At 39.1% G+C, this 22,148-nt stretch overlaps 3 protein-coding genes across 11 annotated transcripts in view; all 3 read left to right on the forward strand.

Annotated features, from left to right (window-relative positions):
* The window catches only part of lifra (LIF receptor subunit alpha a), a 34,222-nt gene extending 17,824 nt beyond the window's left edge, over positions 1 to 16,398 (forward strand). Inside the window, exon 19 of the mRNA XM_046387858.1 lies at positions 16,361 to 16,398. The gene's annotated coding sequence lies outside the window, so the exon portion shown is untranslated. The remainder of the gene's footprint in view (positions 1 to 16,360) is intronic.
* spef2 (sperm flagellar 2) lies at positions 52 to 16,595 on the forward strand. Of its 9 annotated transcripts, XM_046387856.1 has the most exons (39): positions 52 to 274; positions 1,185 to 1,287; positions 1,394 to 1,646; positions 1,919 to 2,089; positions 2,334 to 2,426; positions 2,540 to 2,616; positions 2,774 to 2,987; positions 3,230 to 3,418; positions 4,322 to 4,509; positions 5,583 to 5,754; positions 6,037 to 6,259; positions 6,379 to 6,452; positions 6,578 to 6,653; positions 6,793 to 6,833; positions 7,306 to 7,409; positions 7,545 to 7,792; positions 7,932 to 8,064; positions 8,163 to 8,317; positions 8,587 to 8,763; positions 9,273 to 9,409; positions 9,755 to 9,882; positions 10,414 to 10,552; positions 10,664 to 10,801; positions 10,974 to 11,119; positions 11,235 to 11,291; positions 11,428 to 11,509; positions 11,734 to 11,793; positions 11,887 to 11,998; positions 12,221 to 12,334; positions 12,640 to 12,778; positions 13,237 to 13,309; positions 13,480 to 13,630; positions 13,727 to 13,833; positions 14,124 to 14,306; positions 14,479 to 14,571; positions 15,136 to 15,306; positions 15,591 to 15,806; positions 16,071 to 16,193; positions 16,417 to 16,595. In XM_046387856.1, exons 1-39 carry the CDS (start codon positions 217 to 219, stop codon positions 16,477 to 16,479), a joined length of 5,181 nt encoding a protein of 1,726 aa, XP_046243812.1. In that variant the 5' UTR covers positions 52 to 216; the 3' UTR covers positions 16,480 to 16,595. The 9 variants fall into 9 exon arrangements, with proteins under 9 accessions (XP_046243812.1, XP_046243803.1, XP_046243807.1 ...); XM_046387847.1 differs by lacking the exons at positions 15,591 to 15,806; positions 16,071 to 16,193; positions 16,417 to 16,595 and having other exon boundaries at positions 6,563 to 6,653; positions 8,566 to 8,763; positions 15,136 to 15,348; XM_046387851.1 differs by lacking the exons at positions 15,591 to 15,806; positions 16,071 to 16,193; positions 16,417 to 16,595 and having other exon boundaries at positions 6,563 to 6,653; positions 15,136 to 15,348.
* Positions 16,596 to 18,071: 1,476 nt separating this feature from the next.
* LOC124058516 (UDP-glucuronosyltransferase 3A1-like) lies at positions 18,072 to 21,988 on the forward strand. The gene is made up of 9 exons (XM_046387872.1): positions 18,072 to 18,200; positions 18,314 to 18,434; positions 18,702 to 18,865; positions 19,105 to 19,269; positions 19,904 to 20,112; positions 20,272 to 20,417; positions 20,576 to 20,661; positions 21,168 to 21,387; positions 21,495 to 21,988. The coding sequence occupies exons 1-9, from the start codon at positions 18,167 to 18,169 to the stop codon at positions 21,760 to 21,762; spliced, it is 1,413 nt and encodes a 470-aa protein (XP_046243828.1). The 5' UTR covers positions 18,072 to 18,166; the 3' UTR covers positions 21,763 to 21,988.
* Positions 21,989 to 22,148: the final 160 nt, after the last annotated feature.

Genomic DNA, 22,148 nt, shown 5'->3' on the forward strand with positions numbered 1-22,148 from the left:
GGATCAGCAAGTCCCGCCCACTCCCATGAGCGCCCTCTTCAAGTATGTTGGGAAACCCAGTTGACGTGTTACCATGGTAACAGTGCACCACTGGGTATTCCTCCGCTCCTGAATATCTTTTACACCCTATTAGCGATCTGGAGGATCATACCATTACCTAGTGACATGTAAAGTATTAATTAGTATATTGTCTCAGTGGAACCTAAAAGAAATAAGATGTCTGATATTTTGTGCAGGTGGCTGAACGAAGAGCTCCGGCTATCACAAGCGGTCGGTAAGTGTGACTGAAGTTACCACGTATTAGGCTGTCTGCTAGCTTAACGTTAGTTTTGCTAACGTTCAAACGTACATTCAACGTACATTCGTTGTTTTCTCAGGCTGCACGGATAATTTTAATCTAGGATTAGCTCTTATCAGAGTAATTATTTCGGATACTACTACTACTAACAATATTAATAGTAATAATGGCAATAACAATAAACTTTACTTACACCCCTGCAGTTACAAAGTGCTTTACAATTTTTAAACAAAACGTGGATGGAGACAAATAAAAACAACAGCATCAAAGCTTAATAATAACAGAAGATATGATTGTCAAAAAGGCTTTCGTGAAAGGGTTTGTTTTTTGAAGTGATATAAAAGATGTCACTGACTCTGCAAGCCAGAGACGAACAGGAAGCAGAGCCCTGGCTGAGAGTCTGAGGATGCACCCTGGCTCATAGGGCTGCAGCAATTCAGCACTGTAGCAGGGAACCAAACTACGAAGTGCTTTAAGGGTTTTCACTAAAATCTAATCAATACAAACACTGTCTGATGAAGTGTGAGCAAGTGAAGGGAGGCCAAAAGAACTACATTTGCCTACTGAATTTACAAAGCTTACAATGTAAAGTTAGGAGCTATTTTAGAAGGTACCTATTAAAGTTGATCAACAATTCTTAACTTATAAACACAGGTAAGATACCTTAAAGAGAAGACAAGAGTACTTTGGGAAAAATCTGAAAAACCTAAATAGCTACCATAGTGTAACTTATGTACTTGTTTACTTAATCACTTGTTGCCTTCTTTAATGGTTGCCCGACATTTTAATGGTTATTCAACATAACATCAAGTTGTAAACAACATTACAAAGTGATCAGATGTTGAAAATGTCATTTGCCTAAATGACTGCATGTACATTTTCACAGAGCCAAAGACATTTGCCAAGAATTTCTCCAATGGTTACCTAATTGGGGAGGTTCTGCATAAATATCAGTTGCAGAAGGATTTCACTATGTTTACAAAGAAAGAGTAAGTTGGCCTCTCTCGCTCTCTCTATCATATATTTGTCCACGCTCCTTTGCTTTTTGTTGCTGGGAAAATAGCTGACTGTTTAATTTTTAACCTTCTCTCATAGCACCTCCATCTCCAAACTGAATAATTTTACCCGCCTTGAGCCTACTCTTCATTTACTGGGGATCTCCTTCGACATAAACACAGCCCAGGACCTGATGCAGGAGAAGCACGGTGTTGCCACACGCATCCTTTACCAACTCTATGTCTCACTTGAAAAGAAGAAGAAAGCACAAATCAGTGAGACAGTGATGGAAATCATGCAGCCTGCAGCCAAAGCTGGCCTGCACAAAAAAGAGCATGAGATCTACTCTGATGTAAGGGGGACTGTATAGATGTATGTGTAGTGAGCTGATGTGGTTAGGGGCAAAATTGTTTGGCAACAGCATGTTTTGTTCTGTAGATACATTTGAGTGCTGAAAACTGTATGGTTAAATATGACGCTACTGACTGTCTTGCAGTCTTCCAATTTTAAATGTTTTTTTTTTTAATGTTTGAAGTTTTACTGAAGCGTTATTAGTTTGATTTAACATCAGTATCAACAGAAACGTGTTTTCAAGCACCTTAATCCCTCTCTGTGTATATATAGCGACTGCATCAGGTTGTGAAACGTGATGCAGAGCTGAAACTGCAAAAAATTTCTCAGCACTATGAGGAGAAATGCCAGCAGTGGAACGACAGGTCTGTGATGATCCATCCGGTCCAGCAGACGAGACAACTCAAAGTCCAAGATCTCCAGAGGATGAAGAATATTGAGAAGGTAGTAGAGTTCGTGGACAATAAAAGTACAGTATTGTATTCATGTAGCATTTCCTCTAGTTACCATTATTTGTGGTTCTTTCATGTTTGACATTACTGCAATACTATGCAAATATTGAGTAATAAACCTAAGCTGCTTGATGATAGAATAAAACAAAGCTTATGCTACAAACAGTGGTGAAGCATGCATTTTGCAGCTGCGGTTTTGTTGCTGGAAGCACAATGTCACCATGACTTGTCACCAGGGCACTATTGTCCCAGTTCCCAAGCCACCACCCTACAATCTCAACGCAAAGAGGAGGCAACATCAGCAGCTACAAAGAGCAAGACAAGCACAGGTATGCTCAAAATTATCAGTCATTAGAATCTGATGGATAAAAGATGAAAAATCTTTCACGGCACCTTAAGAGTTCAGAGCTCACCATTTTGTCTGTCCATTTTGTCCATAAAGATGGTCCAGACAGAAATAGCACAATTTGAGACAAACAGGAAGAAGCTGGTTACTTGTGGCTTTGCTTCCTCTTCAAGGTGAGCAAAACAAAATTGACTAAATTAATATTGTATACTTTTTGTGTAGTATTATCCAGATGCTTTTTATTAATTGAGTTTTGTAGCTACCTTAGATGTGGACCGTCATACATTAGAACAATGGCTTCATATGTGATGTGAATCTTTTCATTTCCAGTGGTCAGCCCTTCTCTTCAGATCTTTCCCTTGGTAGCAGCAACCAGGGCTGTGATGTGCCTGGAAATGGAGCTAAGCTGATTTTACAGTCCAATAGCAAGTATATACAGGACATCAGACAGAGGCTGACAGAGAATGCTGTTTCTCGTGAGCAGAGGGAAAAAAGAGTAGACAGATTCCTGGTGGAGCAGTTCAAGACACATGAAGCTCGAGAGGTTAAAATATGTTTAATCTTCATAGAGATAAGTATTCATTCAGCATAAAAGAAGAATCTTTATTTTATCTTTCACATGTAGTCTTCTATCTGTTTGTTTTTGTAGACCAAAAACTCCAAAATACATTTTAAATAAATCTTAGAAATCCTTTTGTATTTGACCTCTAACAGTCTGTTATTTGACATACAGCATTTTAACTGAAAATCAATCGACTGACCAGCGATTTCTGCCTCACCCTGCAGGAGGCACGACGAGAGGAGCAGCTGGTGAAACGTCTGACGCGTCAGACTCAGCAGGAGCAGCGTTTGGCAGCTCAGCTCCTTCAGATACGTCGTCAGAAGGAGGTGATCCAAGAGAATCGCCTGTTCAGAGAGCAGCAGTACCAGCAGCGGAGAGAGAGGGACTTCCAGGAAGCTCTGGAGAGGGAGGCGGTGAGATTGGATGAATAAGGAAGAAGAAAAATCATCTCATCGTGGTCACTTTGTATTAGGCTGTATCAGTGATAGCATTAGTGGTGTCATGAGAGAGAAGAAGGGTTGATTTTGGTAGTTTGTATAGTATCAACAAGGTATTGGGTATTATTAAGATAGAACGCAAAGACTTCAGAGGGACGGAAGGTAAAGTAAGACTCTTTGAATTATGACATAAACAACTATATGTTTATCTGTAACATCCTTCCACTGATCACACCTAAACTGTAGATAACTGATTTAGTTACAAAGAAGGCACAGAACAATAATAATAATAATAATGATGATGATAAAATAGGCATAGCATAAATGCCTCACAAAGGATGCAGGCCGCGGTTCCTCATAGTTTCAGTGTTATGTATGTATACAGTGTGTTGTAATACGATGTGGTCATGGTGCAGAGGTGTTGTTAGCGTAATTTGTCAGCCAGTTCAGAGCAGATTGTTGTAAAATTTTGCCCTTTACACTGACAAGTGAGAGAATCTTTTTAGGAGATGATTTAGGAGAAAGTCACACAATTACATGTATGAACACATGAAAGGTTTAATAAGTTATTATCAATGCTGTGTTTCTTGGCACATCAGGAAGCTTTTTAAAATCTCCCTTTATTTTTTTAGTTTCTGAAACCTACAATATCAGGAAGGTATGGGGTTCAAAAGTGATGTCTTTTAGTGTGTGTCACTAATTTCCATAAAATGCCAACAGTAGTTATGTGTTTTGTGCAATAAATTACCTATCATGAAGAAGAAAGATGTTACATCTTTTTTCTTCATTGATTGCTTTAAGAAGCAGTAGTGATTAGCAGGAACTTTTCTTTTGTGCCATCTCCACTCACCTCATCTTTCTGACCGGGGCCTGGTACAGGCTTTGGCTCGGCAGGCTAAGTTGGAACGTGCTGAAGAGACCAGGAAGGAGCTTGAGTTCTGTAACAGGATTGCTGTTGAGCGAGCTCAAAGCAAGCACAAGAAGCACATTGTGACCTGCAAGGACATTTTGGAGCAGATAGTGGACTTGGCCACCAAGGTTGGAGAATATCGACTGCTCACTGGGAAGTATGTAACACAGTTGCTTTTAATGATGCAGTAGAAATATGCATACATGTTTGGGCTTCAGTCAGTTCATGAATATGTGGAGTTTCCAGAATTTTAAGTTGCACCTCTCGGTACCTACCAAGTTTTATTATAAGAAACTATTGTAAAAGTTAGTTAAGCAGTCTAATTTTAAGAGTTAAAAGTACTGTAGTTATAAAGACATTTCAAGTTTGACCACTTTATGACCTGTCCTCTGCCATGTTTTTATTTATTTTTTTATTTATACTTGAATCAAGTTCATATTCAACCACTAAAAAAATATCAAAGCTGTTTAATTTTAAGAATAAAAGTATGCAGCTTTTTTCTTTCAAAAGAAACATAAGAAACAGAAAACAGAAAAAGAAATGGGAAAAATATTGCCCTTTAAGTATTGGTTTGTTTCTGTCTTTCATCATTATTTCATTGTTTTATTTATTGATACAGGAAAACATTAAAAATGTATTTTAGGAAAGGAATGACCACCTGAATTCTAACTGAAGATAGAAGCTTTTCATGTAAACTTGTTTTAAAATACATAAAACAAAACATTGCAGTGCAGGTCTAATACGCTTGCGAGTCAAAAACCTGTGAACAAATTACTAATATTGAAAACATTTTTGTGCAACTGACCAGTGGGTGGTCAAATAAAATCAGGTGATGTCAACATCCTGTCTGCTTCTTCTCATGACCAAATACATCATTTGCACAGATTTGCACTACCCACATGTATGTATATGTGTGTGTGTGGGTGTGTGTGTGCATGTCCTATTTACTTATCTGCTATATCAGCTCTTCCATTTGTTGAAATATAGTTAAGACAGTTAAGAAATACAGTTAAATATTAATTTGCAATCAAAAAAACAATAGAATACATTTAGAGGACATTAAAAAATGGACTACGGTCCAGTAAGTGTCTTTGTGTGTATTAAATTAAGCAGTTCAAACAGGTCATGTGTCATCCAAATTTCATTTTAACCCCCCCCCCCCCCCCCCCCCCCCCCCCCACTGAAGTGTAGCCTTCCCTCCTGTCATTTTGTTTCTGCTGTCATGTTCAGTCTCATTCCAGAGAAGCAGATGAGCGAGTGGAAAGAGTTGCTGTTCAGTGGACTGCCTCTCTATGAGCCGATTAAGGGCCACCAGCCAGGGGTTGAGTCCTCTGCCTCACTAGAGCCTGTAGAGCTTAAGAAGCAGGAGATACTCAATAACCAGGACTATGATGAATACACTGTGAGTGTGAAACACAAGTGCAGTGTGTTTTTAAATCAGATTTGTACATTTTCATGTAGCTTGTCTGTATAGACTGAATAACTTGTTGATTAAACCCCCATTTTCAAGGGGATGCCGATTTTACTACTATTATCACGTGTCACTAGATGTGAAATGGGGAAAACCAAGCCAGCTACGTTTTTTTGATGCTGGAAAGGTTTCAATGATCCCTGAACCGAAGACCTGAACTGTCTGCATGCTGAGGATCCTTTTTTTGTCTTAGCCATGTGTTATGTTTGTCAGAACATGGTAGGCGAGTGGGCATGGCGAGAGGAAGCAGGGGAGACTGAATTACCCCCAACCAACAACAACATCCTTGGTCATGTCATTGCGAAACTGAGGAACATGATTCATCAGCCCATCGTGGAACCCTCCTCCGTTTCATTTCCTCATTTTACCCTCAAGGCCTGTGTCCTGGGCAAGTTTTGCTCTGGCAAGACCACTTGCTTGGCCAAGATTGCTAAAGGTACATGATTGCAGTCACACGACTTTTTTTTTTTTTACTGTAATGATATATTAAAGACATATGGAATAAGATTCTATGATCTATTTGTTGCTGAGTATGTGTGTTGTTTTGTGCTCTAGCCCATGGCATCTATGTCTTATCAGCTAACACACTGATAGAGGAGGTGCTGAATGCTTACCGGAAAGAAGAGAAGGTTAGTCAAGTTTGGTATTAGGGCAGTTCACTACCATCAGTTTATTAGATCTTGTCATTTACAGTAAGTTTGCTTTTAAAGGACATTTCACATTTCACATTTTAAAACAGCCCTTTTTGGGACAGAATTTACAGGTCACAGAGCCACAAGAAGAGAACCATGGTGGCACGTTGAATACATCCTCCACATCACTGAAACGTGGTCAGTCACTGAACCCAACATGATTCTATTCTATGCCATTTTACAGTTAAAATTGCAGTGGTTATTTGTTTGTAATAAAAAAAGGACTGCACATTAGGTATTTCACACAGTATTTCACTTGTCATCTCATTGTTTTCAGATTTTGACACTCAAGAGGAGAGCAGAAACAATAACGTAAGAGTAAGAGTTGCTTTTGCGTATATGTTGTAAGATTGTGACAATTTTACCACAACAAAAGAAACAAAATCCTAGGCACACAAAATAAGCCCATTCTGTCGCTCAGTTACTAAGCACATCTCAACAAATTGGTGTTTATGTTAATGTCTATTAATATCATTTTAAACATGCAGTATCAAACATGTATCAAAGGGCAGATACTTTTGAACAACCTCAGTGCTTTGCATTTGTAATCTTATGGCTGTTTTATATTTACTTATGCCTGTATAGTCAATATATATCACTAGCCAGATTAAAATTAGCTTTCCTTATTGATAAAATAATGACATTTTAAAGGATTTAATAGCTTTAAATATTGAAACAATATGAAAAAAATAAAAAATATGAAACATTAAACATTATTTTGCCAGAAACTACATGTACCTTTAAAATGAAATAGCTAACTGTGTCCTGCTTATATGTGTACCTTACCCAGCTGTCTACCAGGGCCATGCAGGGAGCAGCTGCAGAAGAAGAGCTGAGGAAAGGCAATGCCATCCCAAATGAGCTGTTAGTGGACATTATAGTAGAGGCTATCAGGTAAGCCCATAACTTGTATTGCTATAAAGTACTTTATGAAGAGATTTAGACAGTTCTTGTTTTAATATACATAAAAAAGAAAAACAAAACACAAGCACTCTCAAGACAGTGAAATATTTGTTGTGTCCCTTTAAGGCAAATTCCAGCTCAGTCAGGCTGGATCCTGGATGGCTTTCCCCAGCACATCACCCAGGCCCACATGCTAGAGAAATCCCTGGGTGGATCTGTAGATATAGGGAATCCCGCTGTAAGCAACAGGACGAACCTTGCTGCTGATCCTAATCCACCAAAACCCCCACCACCACCAGCTCCTGTTCTGGATCTGGCTCTGCTGCTGGATATCCCTGATGAGTGTGTGATCACACGTGCATTCAGTGATACAGGTATGTTTAACTTGTAGGAGTTTAATGCTATTTATCTGTATACACCCAAACATTATCTTTTAGATCTGTGTATGTATACATACACGAGTAACCATTAAATGTGATTGATGTGGTTCTCTTGTTCCCAAACCTGGTGCAGATGCAGATGCAGATGCAGACGCAGATGCAGATGCAGATGCAGATGCAGATGCAGATGCAGATGCAGATACTACAACTGCAACAACCTCTGGTCCCACTGACAAGACCTTGTATCTTGCACAGATTCCACACAGGTAATAAAGAAAGGAAATCAAAAGGGAAGCTGAACTGCAATGGCTATATCACTGCTACTGTTTGACTGTATGTCTAATATCTAACACCCCCCCTTAAGGATCACAGCTTTTCAGGACACCTGGTCAAAACTGGAGGATTGGTTTGGTGGAAAGCAAAACATTTTGGTCCGTGTTGATGCAGATGTAGATGAGGAAGAGCTTTACAAGAGATTGGAGTCTGTCCTGCAGCAAGTTATGATGCGAGCACAGCACGGTAAGTGGTTGTCATTTTAGTATTTGCCAGATGTTAAAAAACTCAAACTCTTGGTGTTTTCACTGTCTAGCTCAGCATCAGTTTTTTCATAGCTAAGATGAATAAATTCTGTTAAAATAAGGTTTTTATTTTTAAGGATAATGAAATTTTGTCTGTTTCTTGGAATACGTGACATTTAGTAAATGATATGTCTTCCCTGTTTGAAGGACAGCATTCACTCACAATATTCTGATATAATCCCTTATCAGCTCTTGTCCCTCCTCCTGAAGATGTAGAGTTGAACAGTGGGAAAGCTCGAGACTCCTCCTCTTCAGCCACACCTGTAGACCAACCTCCAGATAGCACAGATGCAACTCCTGGCGCCACAACGTCCCATTCCAGCCTAAATGCGAAAGAAACTGAAAGCTTGAAGTCACTTTCCAAATCCAACACGCACTCTCCCAGAGGTGATTTGATTAGTGGTTGTCAAATTAAACATTTAATTATTTTAAAATCACTTCTGTTCACAAAATAAATTTTGCTTCAAAGAGAGGATTTAAAAATGATGCATTGTGACCATGAACATGTGTTTATAAGTGTTGTTTTCCATATAATAACTGTGGATGGTGCATGTGTTTTCTGCTTCTATGTACCTTCATTCTATGTATCTTCATTCTATTTCATATGTACCAAACTCATGTAGTACTCAGATACAAGCTTTACCTGGGAGACCAATGAGCCTGTTTAAATTTTAAAAACAGAACCCAAAAAATATTAGTATCACTAGCTTCAGTTGTTTTCAACTGACAAATGTTGACTCTGATATCTATTTTAGGGAGATTTGAAAATAAAGTGCTTTTCTTTTGCTGGAATCAATCAAAACACATTCATTATCAGTTTTTTATTGCTTGTAGTGATTATTACAATTTTGTATTATAATGAAGATTTATGTAATTTTCCTCTGAATTATTAATAGGACACTCATCTTCAAAAGCATCACCTTCCTCAGTGACCAATGAAGACCCTGAGAGAGTCCCAAAGAACCCACCTGAGTTAACCTCTCCTTGCCCAGGTTCATCCAGCTGGGTCTATGTGGATGAGCCTCTTCCTCCAGTAGGATACCACTTTTTTCTATTTATGTTTGTTTTGCTTTTTGACATTTAAAATACTCTCCTAATCTCACCTTCCCTAAAAAATCTGGTTTTAGCAATGGAAGTCAACATGACATTCAGATACACTCATTCAGGGTTACAACAAGGCGGTTCTCTCACATGGTTTAGCCTGTGTACCTGTGGTTTCCTACCTGTATTGCCTTTCATTCTGTTTCTGTTATGTGAAAATATATGTCAAGTGATATCTTTTAAGTGAAATTGTTTGCATTACACAGTTTTTGGTTTTTTTTCTTTTCCTTTTTCAATCATCCTCTGTCCTCATTCACATCCTCATCTCTATCTTTAGGTGATGCCAGAGTACTTATGCTCGCACTGGGACGCAATGTGCAATTCTTATGTTAGCAACATAAAGACAGTGATGCAGCAGTTGCGCACGCAACGCACTGTTATTAACCATCGCCTATATAACATCAGGTACGTTCCCAGGCCCTGGAAGTAGTATGAATGTCGTTTATTTCATGCTGTACTGATAAGCTCGTGCTGTATACCGGTAGATAAGCACATAACTAAGCAGTTTAATAATGGACACCTTTCAGTACCTGTCTTTTCTCCATTTTTCTTATTTCCTCTCTATAGCTAAAGATACATAATTGCCTACTTGGACATATCTGTACATGGATTGTTCATGTGAATTTTCATCTGAATATCTGATAAAAAGAAATGTATAGTCAAAGTACAGTCAATTAATGCGTTTTATCATTTGAACATTAGGTTTTATCATGTAAGTTTAAACAACTGAATATTTCTAATAAGGTACTGAATACATTATGAGTCACAGGTTGTCAAGGTTATATGTATTTTGGGGCATATGTTAATACCATTAGGCTCTTAGGGTCAGAAATATTTTACAAATGAAAGAGAAAATTTATGTTATTTAAAAAATTATCTAGAATATATATTACATTTATTTTGACTTAAGTGTTACCTGGGTCCTTGTGTCTGTAGCGAGGACTACAAGCATTACCTGACGCGTCCTGACTTGAAGCAGGAATTGGTGTCTCAGTGGCAGAAGGACTTCAACAGCATACCTGATGATATGAGAGAAGATGAGGAAACCAAAGCAGAACTACATATGAGACTGGATGTGAGAGGAATTTATAATATAATACGATAAAAACATTCCTGATCACTGATCACTAAAATAGTGTAAAAATGAAAATATAGACCTTATGGAAATGTTGTGATATGTCTGCAGGAACTGTGTGAACGTTTGTGGGACGTTAGTGATAAGCGCAAAGAGGAGGACGAGCAAGAAAGGGCTGCTCTCATGGATGAAGGCTGGTTGGAGGACCACACTGCCACCCTCATAAACCACCACTCTATACTCATGCAGGTGACTTTCCTGTATGTGTCGAATTACCTGGCTGAATGAAAATTTGATTTGATTTTTTGGCCATTTCAGTTCTTTAGCTATGGATGTTATGGAATACTTATTCTGTGTTTCCAACCTCTAAGTGTCTCTTCAGTATGAGTTACTATAATATTCAATTATTGCTATTGGATAGGTGGAGCTGGACCGTTTCCAGGCCACACTCCGTATTCTCAGAGCCTTCTATATGAGTATGAACAGTCAGGTGCTGCCTGAACTCCCTTCCAGCTTAGCTTGTATCTCCTTACTGGACTCAACTGAAATTAAGGACCAGAATGAAAGGCAAGAAGCACACTATTAACCTCAACCTTAATGCAAGAAAATACAATGAAACGACAAAATGAAGAGTTTATGGACATCTGGTGCAGAAAGTTAAATATTTATTTTGTTCCACTAGTACCGATCCAGCGGACACAAGCATGGATGACGGGGAGGACAAGAGGAAGACTAAATTGTAAGGGAGAAGCACCATCACACAGAGTGCTTTGGTTATGTCTGTTGTGGATGATATGGATGTTGTCATTTTCTTCACAGTCCACATTCTCCCCACTAACCTAAACACACAAAATAAATTTCTTCCTGTTCTTCAGGACTCCCCACCTCCCCAGGCATCCTGACTTCCCAGGGAAAGTCTCCAAGACACAAGTCCAGGGTCAGGCAGAATCTGTCCAGGTGATATCAAATCAAATTTCTTGCCTCTCTTTATATAGCTTTCATATTTTAGGCTTCTTAGTATTCTCTATAGGTCTGTAACTGATTTTGTTATTTTAGAATTAACACAGATATTATAACCCCTGCTATCTTACTTTATTTCAGGTATTTCAGATTGTGCTATTTCATAAAACAGATGCTTTATAGTTGTGCTGATATGTATGTCTTGCCATTGTTAACTCTAGCCACCCCATGAGAAATTGATCTCCGACTATGAAGAGGCAATCACAGCTATCAGCAAACTGGTAATGCTCTGCGTGTCAGACTTTGCGTGAGCACATCATGCGGGTATACATTTTTTTCCTTTCTTGACCTGTATGGGTTATACATGTGTGTAGGTGTTAGAGGAAGCCCAGCAGGGGGAGACGAAAGAGCAGATGAAGAGCCTGCCAGGGAAGGAGAGTGCAAAGGCATCTGTAAAGGGAAAGCGGTCATCAAAAAAACAGAAAGGCATGTCTTTTGTAGCACATTCTGAAAACTATGGAGAGGCTTTACCTGGGAGACCAATGAGCCTGTTTAAATTTTAAAAACAGAACCCAAAAAATATTAGTATCACTAGCTTCAGTTGTTTTCAACTGACAAATGTTGACTCTGATATCTATTTATACTGCGGTATGCTGTAAGCTTCAGTGTGTCTTTTAAATCATTACCTTCCCGAATCATTATCTGCAGGTCCACCTTCCCCATCTCCTGTACCCAGCCCTGCACCAGCTGATGACAACAGCCGTGATCAAGAAGCCGAAAACAAAATATTTAAAGAATATGCAGCTGCACTGCATCATGAGGGTACACGCACAGACACCCACGAGCACATGAACACACATGCATGCATGTACACACGCGCACACACACACACACACACAGCAATTTCTTGATTTCATAGTATATTTAATGTTCATATTAACATTTTTCTATGTGGTTCTGTTTTCCAAGAATTGTAAGGGATTTATACATGCAAGTGGGTCTGTGTATTCATGTGTGATTTCCTATGTGCACTTACATGTGTGCATGTGTTTGTATATGGTCAGTATGCTTATATAGTTGTGTTCCTCCATTTGTCTTCCTGCATGCGTGATGTGTACATTTTCCAGAGAACAGAGCAAAGGTGTACATTGCTCTAGTGAAAGGTCATGGTTTAGTCATGGTGCACTCCCTGCAAAACAGAGCTGAGCAGACACTACACAACATGCAGAAGTGGTTAGAAGCACACTATCTTGCAGAAATGAAGAGGTATGTTATAGTATGAACATGTACAGTATGAATGTGGCATGGTAGTATGTATGTCGTGTGACTATAGAGGGATAAAATGTCTTATTGGTGTTGTTTGTGATAAGTGTGTGCTATTTAGTGTCTGTATTTTATTTTCATGCCATATCATAATGCTATATGTCTGCATGTATATCAGCCCTCAGAATTTAATTGTCAGACTCTTGTATTATCATTTTTTTCTTTAAGTATTTTGTAGTAGTATTCTTCTTTCTTCTTTACTTATATTGGCAAAATATCACAAAACAGGAAAGATCCAAATTAATGAAAGAATTTAAATGAACTATTACTTGAGAATATAAAAATATTTAACTTTGTGAAAAACTGTAGGCTCTCCACTGAGAATGATCCGTTTGTAGCACATTTTTGTCGTTAATTATAGATAGACACTATTGATGTTTTAAATGTGTACTTTTCTCTAGTATTGAACAGCTAATAGAAGTGGCTCGCCATCACATAGAGGCTGGTGCTAAGCTGCAGAATGACTTGGTGTTGGTATGTAATGACTTTATTATTGTATTAATGAATTGATTTTAATTAATATCTATCCTAGGTAGGTGCAGTGTGGTGCTCACTAGTTACAGGGTAAATCTGAATTGTTCTTCCAGAATGTGACAATTTGACACAGCCTTCATTGCCTTGATTCTCTACATTCTTTCCTCTAGGAAGGTACTGACTTCTGTTTGAGTAGAGAATGCTACATGGAGGCTAGCCTGCCTCCACGTCCACCTACTCTGGAGAAACCCTTAAGGTCAACCCCAACCATCACTCAGCTAGAGTCACTCTACCAACAGTTATGCACTGTTGCTGCGTCAGGTGATTATTGCAGGGGACAAGTTGAGATGTCTGTTAACCCTGCTATCAAGCTATTCATCCATTCATCCACCCTTTTCCTTCCTTTCTAACTTTCAGGCCTCATATCCAGTTCAGAGTTCTTCAGGTTACTCACCGATATGGTATCCATTAACATGGCTAGCAACACCTTGCCTGAGCCCTGGTTCAACATGAACGAAACACAGGTATTGTTCAAAGTATTCCAGAGACTCGGAACATTAAGATGGGTAATAATATCTTTTCGTCTTTTCACTTCACAGCAATAAATAATGCAACACGACCACAAGGTAGACAGTTGTGAACAATTTGAGTCAAGTGATCACTGCTGACTACTCTAGTTCAGAGAAAGCAAAGCAAGACATTAAACATTCCTGCACCATACTGCCCAGTTACTTGCATGGTCTATCTGAACAAGGAAATAAAACACACATTATGTTGCTCACAGGAGGATTGTCCTATTTTTTCCTGTTCCCAGTTGATGGAGATTGTATCTCTGCTAAGGGACAACTCTGAGCTGATAGACTGGCGTCAGTTTCTGCTCAGTGCTGCCCTCCCTTGGCCATTTCCCTCTTTAACGCAGCTGCTGTTAGTGCTCCAACGTTTCAAGACAGCAGATATTGGCCACACAGGCTACATAAATGAGGAACAGTTCCTCCAGGTTAGTGTCTTCATACGCTGTAACTTCAGAGTCTGATTCTCAGGTGAGACATTCTAGACATTTAACACATTAAGTATATGTTGTGCAGTTCATATAATATTAAGTGAAAACTGTAGTTTTCTGCATGCTAAAAGAAATGTCCAATTTGCTTCTCTTGCCTCCTTTCTCACAGACAGAGATGTGGTTTTCCAATGAGCGTGTCCAGCCTGTCCCTCAGGACCCCTCTGAGCCTTTACCTTACGACCGTCTAGCTAACCTGCGCAAGGTAAAGTACCTAAAACGTCTGGGAGCTTAATTCCATCCATCCATCCATTTTCTATACCGCTTGTCCGTCAGGGTAGCGGGGGAGCTAGAGCCTATCCCAGCTGACTACGGGCGAGAGGTGGGGTACACCCTGGACTGGTCGCCAGTCAATCGCAGGGCCAGGAGCTTAATTCCAAATCATGAAATTTTATTATATTTTATTATTATTGATGAAATGTGAAATCCAGGTTTTCATGGAACACGAGCAACAGATAAGACATAAAAAGAGAGCAAACAAAGACAAAAGAGTAATGAAAGAAAATAAAGGTACATTAATACGTTAGTACATTATACATAAGATGATACAGTCTTACCCAGCGTTTTAAAATATTACTATAAAAAGCCTTTTCAGCTATGTTCAGAGTTCTCTTACTGTAAATAAGAATATTATGTAATGCACAGTATATGGATATCAGTCAGCAGTCAATGTCATCTATTTTGCTATAACCTCAAAAAGTCTTATGTTTCAAATGAACAGCACCATAAGTGATAAGTAATATAAATCATCTCTGCTCTTTCTTCTTAGTTCTTTTTTAAGTTGTTTGCAGACCACTCTGTCTCTCCTCCTCGACTGGACTATGTCTCAATGCTGCAGTACTTTGCAGCTGACCCTAACCCCAGACAGGGCTTCATCAGAGCACTCAGTGTGGTGCTGGGACAACATCTCAGACACTCCTCATCAGGCCACCTCGTCAAGGTCAGTAAATTAATGCACAAAAGATGAATGAATGCATGAAAGTACTTTCTCTTCTGTTGTCAAAAATATTATTATTTTTTTCGCCAATGTCTTCAAATGGCCCAGAATCATAATAGAAGTAGAAATTATTTTCAGTACTATTTTCAATAATGCCAACAATCATTTTGTATCAGCGTGTGTCTTTTCTTGTAGTTAGGAATTTGTTCTGGAATGAAACTTGTGAGCTGCTTCTGTGCAGTACAAATGTTTGCGCAGCAATAGGACACTATGTGTTGTGTATACAGTCTATGCCCTGTATAGAAGAGGCTATAGAGCTGAGCTCCTCAGAACTTGATGCAGAGTACAACCAAGACGAGTCTCCATGTACATCAAGCACTTTGTTGAGGGAGCAGGAAGTTTCCATGCCAGCTCTCCTTGCTGTCATCTGTCACAAAGTTACCAAGGTGAAAGAGGGGTACTCCATTCCTTCAGGCTGCCTGAGTCAGGAAGAGCACACTGAGGTATCAAACTGACTTTTACAGAAATACATAAATGAATGGTTGAATTGATTAAGAAAAGAAACGGATGAGTAGATATTATAACATGTAAGATTGTAACATGTACAATTCACCAGTATACTAAAGGTCTGAGTAGTTTTAAATTATTGATTCTATGAGTTTGCTGAATACCTTAGTGAATTTTAATGGCCTTGAGGTCTATTAATCATATTATTAAGATAAAGCACCTCCCTCATGGAACTACTGTTTGTCTCTGCTGGTCTCTAGTGCTTGGTGCACACTTTCAGAGATCTGGGCTGCAAGCCTGAGGACTGTGTCCCCTTCTCAGTTCTCTCTCAGCATCCTTTCATCCAGAGCCTGATGGAGACCTCAACACAGTACCAGCTTGTAGTAAGTCTCTTTGTAGACTCATCACTTGCTATTTGTTTTCCTAGTGTCTGTTAGATGAGAATCCAAAGGAGCACACCACCCTCTGCTGTCCACTATCATGTGCATTAAAATTCGTATTACTTATTTTTTTAATCGTGTTGTTTTTCATTTTCATTTATCTTTCATTTTCTCTCTCTCTCTCTCTCTCTCTCTCTCTCACTTTCTCTTTCTTTTCGTCCTTCAGAATGTTCACACGGTGTTAATGTCCCATCAAGATCAAGAGGCTAACAGCTTGACAGTTTCCTAAAGCATAAGGCATATATAGTTCAAATACATACTGCTGCCTGTACTTTTACATTTAAAATATCTGCTAAAATGGATTACTTATTTCATTGTTGAATAAATAGCTAGTGTCAGAATGCAGAAATGTCTGAGTGATGAAGGTTGGAATGACAAAATAAACGACAAATGGTGGCAGGACTGATCCTTCTTACTTCCTTTTTTTCTGATACACTCCAGCAGTTTTTCTAATTGACTTGTTTTTCTAATGACCTCGCTGACACAGATAAGCATTGGTTGTTGCTACAATGAGTGCATTGTCCAGGATAACCTACATGTCAAGCCTGACTTGCCAGCAACTGCCTGCCAAGAGACCGTCTACCCTATCACAGTATCACAGTACATCAGTACATCATTCAGAGTTATTGTTCTTACTCTGTTTCATGGTCAGTTCTGCCTTTTGATCAATATATATGTATATATGTGTATGTATGTATATATATATATATATATATATATATATATATAGTCAGTGTTGTTAGCTAACTTGTTATGAATGACAAATTAATTTATTTGTGCATTCCTTGGCGAAACAACAAATATCACTATCATTATTATTATTATTATCATTATTGCCAATAACTGTGCTTTTTGATGGAGGGGGTGACATTCTGTCAGTAGCCTTGAGAAAAATGTGACTCCTGTCATACTGATATTTGCATTTGTCTAATTTGGTACGAGGGCTTGCAGAACCCCCCCATACCCCTGTCCCACCGCCCTTTCTCTCTTTCCCTCCCTTTCATTATCACTGCAGCAGGGTCTTGGACCAAGTGTCTTACTTTTAGAGAAAACAGAGCCACTCACGTGTCATATAGACAGAGTCATACTTGGAGACTTGCATCCAAAACCTCCTGAATAATACAGGATAAAAAGCTCCCTAATGTTGGACCTTTTTAATTTGTTTCAAGACAAAACCTGTTGGATACATCTAAGGTCTACTAAATAAGGATTTTGGCTTTCCTACCCATCAACTTGACACGACAAACTGTATAAAAGATTCTTTACTCCTCCGCTTAAATGGACATGAAATCAAAAAGAAGACGTTCAGGACTCATCTTGGTGACGTGAAAAGATGACTTTAAGAAGAAGACTTTTTCAGTTTTGTGTTGGCAGTACTGCATTTTTTCATGCTTTCTTGTGGAAAATTTTCAAATGATCTGGATCACCACTCCAGTTTTAGCACCCGTCTGTCCCAGTAGCTCATTGGATCCAACTTTGTTGCTGTATTACGGAGTTAAACAGGGAAAACCTTCTCACAGGGGGTTGTTGTACTTGCAGGAAGGTTTTCCTTACAATTTATTTTGAGAGAACTTTGGCTGCAGGTCAGTTTGTTGGGAACAACATGGGGATTGTATTTTGGACATTTTCTCTTCTGGCCCTTCCAGTACTTCAGTCTGCCAAGATCCTGACTGTCTGTCTAATTGGTGAGTGTTACAGCAGTTATTGTTAAAGTGCTTTTTTCTCGTCATATTAGAAATATTCAATGTAAATATTTGTTCATGAATATGAGAAGAATAAGTACCTCCTTGAGTGTTAGTGTAAGTGTTAGTGTTAAGTGTTAGCACAGCTATGTTTTCCTGTCTTCAGGAGGAAGTCACTACCTGTTATTAGATGAAATTTCTCATAACTTCCACCAGCATGGCCACGAGGTCCGCATGCTCTTACAACTAGGCAACCCCATTCTCTCAGGTAAACTGTGTGTACCGTACACACACAAACATACACATACAAAAAACATTTCTCCACAACTTCTCTCATCCCTTGTCACATTTAGTCAGTCTAATTTTCATTGCACATTTCAGGTTTTTCTTACGCAGGTCGTGCAGACAGTTACCAGTTGAGCACCTGGTCCTTAGGAGAGACGTACATCAGAGAATACAATGACTGGTTCCTGGAGCAGCAAACGCAGTTTCTACTGGGAAGGTGTCACACAGGCTTGGATTGCAGACAGGCTCTTACTTAACCATGTTTTGAGACTGAATCTGGGTTTCCATCAATTTGAACACCCTTGAATTTATCTGATACTGATGCCCATTTTGTCTGATTTAGATGTTCGAACCCTCTTTGATTAATATGAGTATTTGAAAGTGTTGTTCTCTAACAGCATTATATTTTCTTAGTCCTCTTGTCCTTCTGTTTGTCTTTATATTACTCACTCTGTCATTTGTCTTTCCCCTCTCTTTCTCTCAGAGATAACTTTGATAGCTTTCTAAAATTCATGGGCCACCTGTCCTATCAGTGTGATAAGCTGTTAGAGGACAAGGAGATAATAACTTTCCTCCAGAGGGAGCGCTACGACATCACCATCCTTGATGCTTTTAACCCCTGTTCCTTCATCCTGGCTCGCAAACTTGGTACATCTGCTGTTGATATCACTTAGCTTTACGCTATCGTCCCCTTACGTCTTAACATTACTACAGTAATACATTAGTTAACAATACCTTACCACTTATTTGCAGAGTTTTGAGGTATTTAAAAGTTGTTAATTAAAAGTGTTTTTATTTCAAAGTTACAACAACTGTGAATAAATCATTTACAGCAAAATAAACAGCAGGTCAAAAGTTCAATGCACTGTTTTCTTGATTTGCTCCAGATATCAGCTACATAGCCTTCTATCCCGGCACTCTGAACGGTCCTCTTTCCATCGCTCTCTCCAGCCCAGTCTCCTACATCCCAGTCTTCAGCTCCCAGCTGTCCGACCACATGAACCTTTGGGGTCGTGCAAAGAACCTCTTTTATTCTTTCCTGGCACCCATAGGTAAGAATGGTGTTATACAGGAGACTATATGCTGTCAAAGGTATTTATCTGGCTTGCTTAATATACATGTCTTCATTGCACACTGTACTCATCAACAGAAACATACATTTTATTTCTTTTCATGGCTCATTCTCCTGTCATTTTTAAAATACAGACTTACTGTATATTAACACAGAAATTTTTATCTATCTCACATAGTTTTTCTGTTTTGTTATTTTTCCACTGCCTCCATGAGCACACCATCGAAATAGAGTAATCAATACTGTTTCTTAAAATCTGTTAAAATTTTCTAGCATCGGTTTCTGGTAAATATTCCACTGAAGCTGTGTGCTACATTTTTTTTTATCTAATTAAAATCTGTCATCTTCAGCTCCATTCTGACATTGTTTGCATATGATTATAGCCATATATTTTAGGAAAAATAATTCTTATCCTAAATACATTTCTTTGAGTCATACATCTACTTTCCATTTTTTCCTGAAAGAATGCTCTCAGAATGTCATTTGCAACCAGCCGCTAACAGCTAATATTAATCAGCAAGAAATTAGTAATAATAATTATATCTAAAAGGTTCTCAACAAATATCAGGCATTCAGTGTTGAGTTTTGATTCTGTCTTGTGTCTCATGTGAAAGGCCAAGAACTCATATGGTCGATATTTGTGGATTTAGCTGAGCGCCACCTAGAGTCAGGTGCACCCCCTGGAGGTTTGGAGGAGTTACATCAAGGAGCTGAACTCTGGGCCTTCAACACTGATTTTTCACTGGAGTTCCCCCAGCCTCTTATGCCCTACACTGTGCTGGTGGGGGGTCTGCTGAACAAACCTGCAAAGCCTCCAGATGAGGTCTCTTTTTTTGATACACATATCCAAATACATCAGACTCAGGTTTTCAAATTTCCCTCTTTTTGCCTTTCTCACTCCCACTTACCTTTGGATTTATCATCCTTCCTTTCTCTCCATGTTTCCTTTATTGCCCAAACTTCAACCCTTCTGATCTCTCAGGATCTTCAGTTGTGGATCTCTAATTTCGGAGAGACGGGTTTCATTGTTGTGACTCTGGGATCAATGGTCTCTTCAGTTTCTGTGGATTTTCTGCTAATGGAGCTGGTGGCTGGCTTCTCCCAGATCCCTCAGGGGGTGATCTGGAGGTAAAAAACTGACACTATTTATATGTGTTTTATAAACAAATAAAGAAGTTAAATAAACAACACACAATATCGACCACAAAAACAAATTTGAAATTTAAATTTAAAGTAAATATCAGCTTGTGCAAGAAGTTCCTGAACCCACAGTATTTTGTTGACAGGTATGACTCCAGGCGATGGCCATCTAACCTGGACAGACCTCCAAATCTCAGACTTGTGGACTGGCTGCCTCTTAATGACCTGCTGGGTAGGAAAAATCTGCCTCTCTTATGATAACATTTGTCACAAACATAAAGGTGGGTTACAATTTATGGTAGACTGTCCCACAGGCTTGTTTATTGCAGGACTGTGGTCTATGTGACAGACTGAATCAGTGATTTTCACATTACATTTCTGTGAAACACCAGACCAAGACTGCAGCAGAAGGAGTCCAGGTCACTGAAGCTCTATCTTTCCCTTTGACCTCTGAGTGTTAAAATAAATACCTCAAGACTCAAGTGCTGCTTTTACATGCTCAGTAAGCCTGTTTTAGTATAAAAGTAAGATACCAATGCAGTGTAAGTGATCATGGATGTAGCACTCTGTGGTACAATGTTTCATTGCAGGCAATGAAAATGGCCTTGTTCATTCGTGTTTATTCCCATTTAACCATATTTAAACTCTACTCTCATATTTCTGTTTTATGACTGTGTAAAAAAACACCTACTTCTTTTACTCAGTAATGAAGTCTTCTCTATATTTTGTTCACCCCAGGCCACAAACAAGCACGTCTGTTCATCACCCATGGTGGACAGAATAGCCTGCTGCAGGCAGTGTACCATGCTGTTCCGGTGCTGGCAATCCCTCTGTTTGGAGACCAGTTTGATAATGTGGTGAGGGCTGAAACAAAGGGACTTGGCCTCACCATCAGACCCACACAAATCACCAGGGAACTGCTCAGTTCCACTATTCAAACACTCATGCAGGACAGCAGGTATGTGGACAGTTTGGCAAGGCAACGTTTTCATGCCAGTGGAGTATATGGATATCTGCCGTCTCTTTCTCTTTCTTTATTTTTACCAACCATCTCTCCTTTTCTAGGTTTAAGTCTTCAGCTTTGTCACTGAGCAGGATTCACAGGTCCCATCCTGTCCCTCCGGCTCTTCGACTCATTCAGTGGGCGGAGCACATCCTGCATAGCGGAGGAGGAACTCATTTAAGGCCAGCTTCACTAATGCAACCATGGTACCAGAGATACCTGTTGGACCTGGTGTTTTTTCTTTCCCTGGGACCTCTTGGACTTGTAGTTCTCAGCTGGACTTTCTGTAGGAACAATAAAAGCAGGGAGATACACAAAAAAATTCAGTAGCGGCAAGGAACATTTCCTCAGAGGTACTTCGGATTTATACCTCAGTTCTGCTCTACTTGTGCCAATGTGAGAGGTTCTAAAAACTGAATTTCTGATACCTTAAAGTACTGCAGCTGTTCAGTAACTAAACCATGCTTTTTGTAACTGCTTCATACAACATACATTAATGAATAGATAAAACAAGTAAGCAGTATCAGGCAGGCATGTTGATGTGGGAGATCTTTGCTTTGGCACAAGTGATGAACTTAAACTGACTTTCCCCCTGTAAGCCCACCATCTCTGTCTCTGTCTGTCTCTTGAGGACAAAAATATAACAATTTTTTTTTTAATACATATTCTTGTTAGTTATCAGGAGGACCGCTGCATAGTACTGCAAAGCAGAAAAT

This window comes from Scatophagus argus, chromosome 4 (genome assembly GCF_020382885.2).
Source record: "Scatophagus argus isolate fScaArg1 chromosome 4, fScaArg1.pri, whole genome shotgun sequence".
In the NCBI taxonomy this organism is placed as follows: Eukaryota; Metazoa; Chordata; class Actinopteri; family Scatophagidae; genus Scatophagus; species Scatophagus argus.